A 5,316-nucleotide genomic window follows, 5' to 3' on the forward strand; every position below is an offset into this window, starting at 1 on the left:
TTTTTTTTTTAAAGAAAGAAAAAAAAAGAAAAAATATAAACAAATAACAACAACAACAAAAAAGAATGAAAGAGGGGAAGAAAGAGGAAGAGGAAGAGGGAGAGAGAATGGAAGTGTTGCTTTATTGCCCAGGCTAGAATGCAGTCTAAAAATGGGTATTGAAAACCTCTTTTATACCAATACTTGTGCTTAATAATGGAGACAGGAAAAAAATGAGGGAAGAAAATAACAAACAAGCAGTCAATCAATATTTCATTTAAACCTGTAAGTAAGTGTGATGTGGTGCTGATAAGAGTGTGTATTTTGTGTATTTAAAGTGGAGAGTTCCATAAATGTTTATTAAGTTTACTTGTTCCAAATCCGAGTTCAAGTCCTGGATATCCTTGTTAATTTTCTGTCTCATTGATCTGTCTAATATTGATGTTGAAGTCTCCCACTATTATTTTGGGGGAGTTTAAGTCTCTTTATAAGTCTTATGTATCTGGGTGTTCCTGTATTGGGTGCGTATATATTTAGGATCGTTAGCTCTTCTTGTTGCATTGATCCTTTTACCGTTATGTAATGTCCTTCTTTGCCTCTTTTGATCTTTGTTGCTTTAAAGTCTATTTTAGCAGAGGCGAGAATTGCAACTCCTTTTTATTTATTTATTTTTGCTTTCCATTTGGTTGGTAAATCTTTCTCCATCCCGTTGAGTCTTTGTGTATCCTTGCATATGAGTCTGGATGCAGCATACCAATGGGTTTTGGCTGTGTCTTTTGATTGGGGGATTTAGTCGATTTAAATTTAGGATTAATAATATATGTGAGTTTAATACTGCCATTTGATGTTAGCTGGCTGTTTTGCCCATTAGTTGATGTAAATTCTTCATTATGTTGATGCTCTTTACTTTTTGGTATATTTTTGGAAAGGCTGATACTGGTTGTTCCTTTCTATGTGTAGTGGTTCTTTCAGAAGCTCTTGTAAAGCAGGCCTGGTAGTGATGAAATCTCTGAGTGCTTGCTTGTTCACAAAAGATTTTATTTTTCCTTCGCTTTTGAAACTTAGTTTGGCTGCATGTAAAATTCTGGGTTGCAAGCTCTTTTCTTTAAGGATGTTGAATATTGGCCCCCACTCTCTTCTGGCTTGTAGGGTTTCTGCTGAGAGATCTGCTGTAAGTCTGATAGGCTTCCCTTTGTGGGTAACCTGACCTTTCTCTCTAGCTGCCCTTAATATTTTCTCTTTCATTTCAACCCTGGTGAATCTGATGATTATGTGCCTTGAGGTTGGTCTTCTTGAGGAATATCTTCGTGGTGTTCTCTGTATTACCTGGAGTTGAATATGTCCTGACTTGCTAGGTTGGGAAAGTTTTCCTGAATAATATCCTGAAGCGTATTTTCTAGCTTGGATTGATTCTCTTCGTCACATTCAGGTACACCTATCAAACGTAGATTAGGACTTTTCACATAGTCCCATATTTCTTGGAGACTTTGCTCATTCCTTTTTATCCTTTTTTCTCTAATCTTGTCTTCTTGTTTTATTTCATTAAGTTGGTCTTCGACCTCTGATATCCTTTCTTCTGCTTGATCAATTGGCTGTTAAAACTTGTGCATACTTCGCGAAGTTCTCGTGTTGTTTTTCAGCTCCATTAATTCACTTATATTCCTCTCTAAATTGTCTATTCTCGTTAGCATTTCGTCAAACCTTTTTTCAAAGTTCTTAGTTTCTTTGCATCGGGTTAGAACAAGTTCTTTTATCTCACAGAAGTTTGTTATCAACCACCTTTTCAAGCCTACTTCTGTTAATGGAACACACTCGTTCTCCATCAGGCCTTGTTCTGTTGCTGATGAGGAACTGTGATCCCCTGTAGAGGGAGAGGCATTCTGATTTTGGGTATTCTCAGCCTTTTTAGGCTGGTTTCTTCCCTTCATTATAAATTTATCCATCTGTTGTCTTTGTAATTACCGACTTTCTAATTAGGTTTCTGAGTGGACTTCCAACTTGTTGATTCTCAGCGCCGGAATCTGAGCAACCCACTGTGCCGGCTAAAGCAGTGGTGTTAAGATTGATGGTGCTTTTCTGACTCTGCACCAAGAACCGCCGCACCGAGGCGCTGGCAAAACTGCCACGCCGGCCACAAGAGTCGTGCTGGCGACCCGTGGGGCTCCTCCACTGGGAATCTCCTTGTCCGTGAGCAACAAAAATTCGTCTGAAAGTGTGGCGTCCTCTCGTTCTCTGTGCATTCACTGGGAGCTACAATCCCGAGCTGCTAGTGATCAGCCATCTTAGATCTCTCTCCAAAATAATTTATTCAAGCACAAAGTGTGAGGGTGTCTGGATACAAGTGAACACCAAAGAATGGTGATCAGGGCTCTTGATGTGGGAAAAAGTGAGGATCATTCATACAGGCAAAAGCAGGTGCTGAAAACTGACTTACATTTTCCATACAAAGGCTAACATAAATAGAAGACTTGACAACTACTGATCACAGTCTAAGGGGAACTACTTAACTTCTGCTATGGAGAGGTAACAGTTCCCAGGGTTCTCTATTGCCAATGTCACTTAGCCTAGGTTTGAATGAAGAATAGGGAGAATGGTTAATGTGTAACATCTCAACACAAAGGTCAGAAAGCAAATGTCATGCACTAGAGAAGAAAAATAGCCATGCTACCTGCCTCAGTTACCAGGGCTTAACATTTCCCCTTAGCTTAATAAATCTGGAAGGTCCTAAAATGTTCACAGATGGAAGGATGAGGGTGCAGAAGGAATGAAGAATGAACATGGTTCTGCTTGAAGGGAAAAGAGCTTAGGATCAAAGAAACTGCACGGAAAGCTTGCAAACTTGCTCTGGCAGTTCTTCAAATGTGAGTAAAAACTATCTTCTTCATAATGGTCAATAGTCTTTGCCCCTCCCTCCCTCCCTTCCTTCTTTCTTTTTTAAGACAAGGTTTCACCATTACCCAGGCTGGAGTGTAATGACACAATCTCCACTCACTGCACTCCACTCCTCAGTACAAGTGATTCTCCCACCCCAGCCTTCCAAGTGGCTGGTACTACAGGCTCGTGCCAGCATGCCTGGTTAATTTTTGTATTTTTGGTAGAGATAGGGTTTTGCCATGTTGCCCAGGGTGGTCTTGAATTTCTGAGTTCAAGTGACACACCCGCCTTGGCCTCCCAAAGTGCTGGGATTATAGGTGTGAGCCACTGCACTTGGCTTTGTCTTTTTTGCTAGGATTCTCTCACAAGTGTACAGTGGAGTTTTCTAGAGGTCATATGACTTGCGATATTACATCAGAATGACTACAGAAATAGATTTGAGAGTCCAGCTGTTTCTCATGCAACTAGACACTAAGAGATCTTTGAAAATGTAAAAGTGTCATTCCTCTCACAGATACAAAATTTTTTTTGGAAATTATAGTGATGCTTTACAGAAATACGCTCTTTAACATCAAATGGGTTTATTATTATTTTAAAATGAATAAAAACGTTTCTCAGTTGTAATCCCTAATAAAGTAGACATAACCCACATAAACACAATCTCTTTAGGGTCCTCAGTAACTTTTAAGAGTGTAAAGGGGTCCTGAGACCAGACCAGGTTTGAGAACCACTGTCCTACACTAAAAATGTTTTAGACTTAAAATGACTTATAAAACTGCTGAGGACAAGGACAAGCGTTTGGGAACAACTTTAGGAAGAACATCAGGGAGAGCTGTTTCAAGATAGAGCTTCTGAACTTCAAACTAGACTTGAGATCAACAGCCTTTGCTATGTTGGCCAGGCTGGTCTTGAACTGCTGGCCTCAAGTGATCCTCCCACCTTGGCCTCTTAAAGTGGGATTACAGGTGTGAGCCACTGTGCCTGGCCCAAGAGTTTTAATGTCTTTAGTTTCAAATCCAAAACATCCTAAGAAATGCACATCTTAAAAAAACACACACACAGACACAGAAACCCAAAATGTTTAAGGAAAGGGCCACTCCAGCAGATTTATTCAAAGTGCAAAATGCTGCATTTTGTGGCTAGAAAGGCTGGAGAAGACAGCAAGATACTTTGAGCACAGCTTCTGCTTTAAGGAGAGTGCTGCTTAATGGCACCAACACCGTTTCTAACTGCTCTCAGCTGTCAAGTTTTCCCTTTTTGGTGGACAGCTTAGTGAATGCAAATATGCAAAACCTTCCCAAAATACCAAGGCCCACTAGGGGTTCAGTGGCCTTCCCATGTGTTCTGGTCTAGATGTGACAAATCCATGAAGACCTGCCTGATGTCAAGTGTTTCTTTTAACTCTTAACTTTAGACAGGAATGCAAGATGAACTTGACCAAATGAACAGGGAGCACCGAGAACTACTGAATCATATGAAGGGCGCTCAAAGCCATTCAGTCTGTGATGATTCCGAATGTTTTTCATAATGGTCAATAGTTAACTAGTGTCTGGTCAGAACATTAACTAGTGTTTGGTCAAAAAACACTATGGCAGCTGGGCACAGTGGCTCACGCCTATAATCCCAGCACTTTGGGAGGCTGAGGCGGGTGGATCACCAGGTCAAGAGCTCGAGACCATCCTGATTAACATGGTGAAACCCTGTCTCTACTAAAAGTACAAAAATTAGCTGGGCATGGTGGCAAGTGACTGTAGTCCCAGCTACACGGGAGACTGAGGCAGGAGAATTGCTTGAACACAGGAGGCGGAGGTTGCGGTGAGCCAAGATTGCGCCATTGTACTCCAGCCTGGGTAACAAGAGCGAAACTCCGTCTCAAAACAAACAAACAAAACAAAACAAAACAAAAAACACTATGGCAACTTTGCAAATGGGCAAACTTCCAAACTGAAGCAGCATCAAGAGAGTATCTTTAGATGGCAGTTTAAAAAAACAAAAACAAAAACAAAAACAACTCATGAGGATCAGCTAGTAGCCCCAAAAGATCAAATAATATAGAAAATGCCCCCCCCCCAAAGTTTCTGAAAATCACCTTCCACTTAAAATCGTATTCATTGTGACATCAACAAAGGATGATAGCACACGGGAACAGCAACATACTAGAAAAACATGTGGTAGTGAGTTCTGGAGTTGCTTCAAGTGGTTTCAATATATCTTGTAAAGTTTTGAATTATGTCCTGGCCTTCACATACAGTGTGAAGTTATACTATTTTCCAGTCAGTGCTGGATGACATACCATGAGTGTCAATTACTTTATCATTACTTTTTCTTATTTTTTGGAAAACAAGGCTGGGCATGCTGGTTCACACCTGTAGTCTCAGCACTTTGAGATGCCAAAGAAGACAGATTGCTTGAGGCCAGGAGTTTGAGAACAGCCTGGGCAACATAGCAAAACCCCTGTCTCTA

At 40.7% G+C, this 5,316-nt stretch overlaps 1 protein-coding gene across 1 annotated transcript in view; it reads right to left on the bottom strand.

Moving 5' to 3' along the window:
• LOC108287148 overlaps positions 1-2,219 on the bottom strand; it is an 11,139-nt gene extending 8,920 nt beyond the window's left edge. Inside the window, exon 1 of the mRNA XM_017505298.1 lies at positions 2,083-2,219. Within this exon, the coding sequence (XP_017360787.1) occupies positions 2,083-2,219 (137 nt within the window). The remainder of the gene's footprint in view (positions 1-2,082) is intronic.
• Positions 2,220-5,316: the final 3,097 nt, after the last annotated feature.

This window comes from Cebus imitator, unplaced genomic scaffold, assembly GCF_001604975.1.
Source record: "Cebus imitator isolate Cc_AM_T3 unplaced genomic scaffold, Cebus_imitator-1.0 Scaffold338, whole genome shotgun sequence".
In the NCBI taxonomy this organism is placed as follows: Eukaryota; Metazoa; Chordata; class Mammalia; order Primates; family Cebidae; genus Cebus; species Cebus imitator.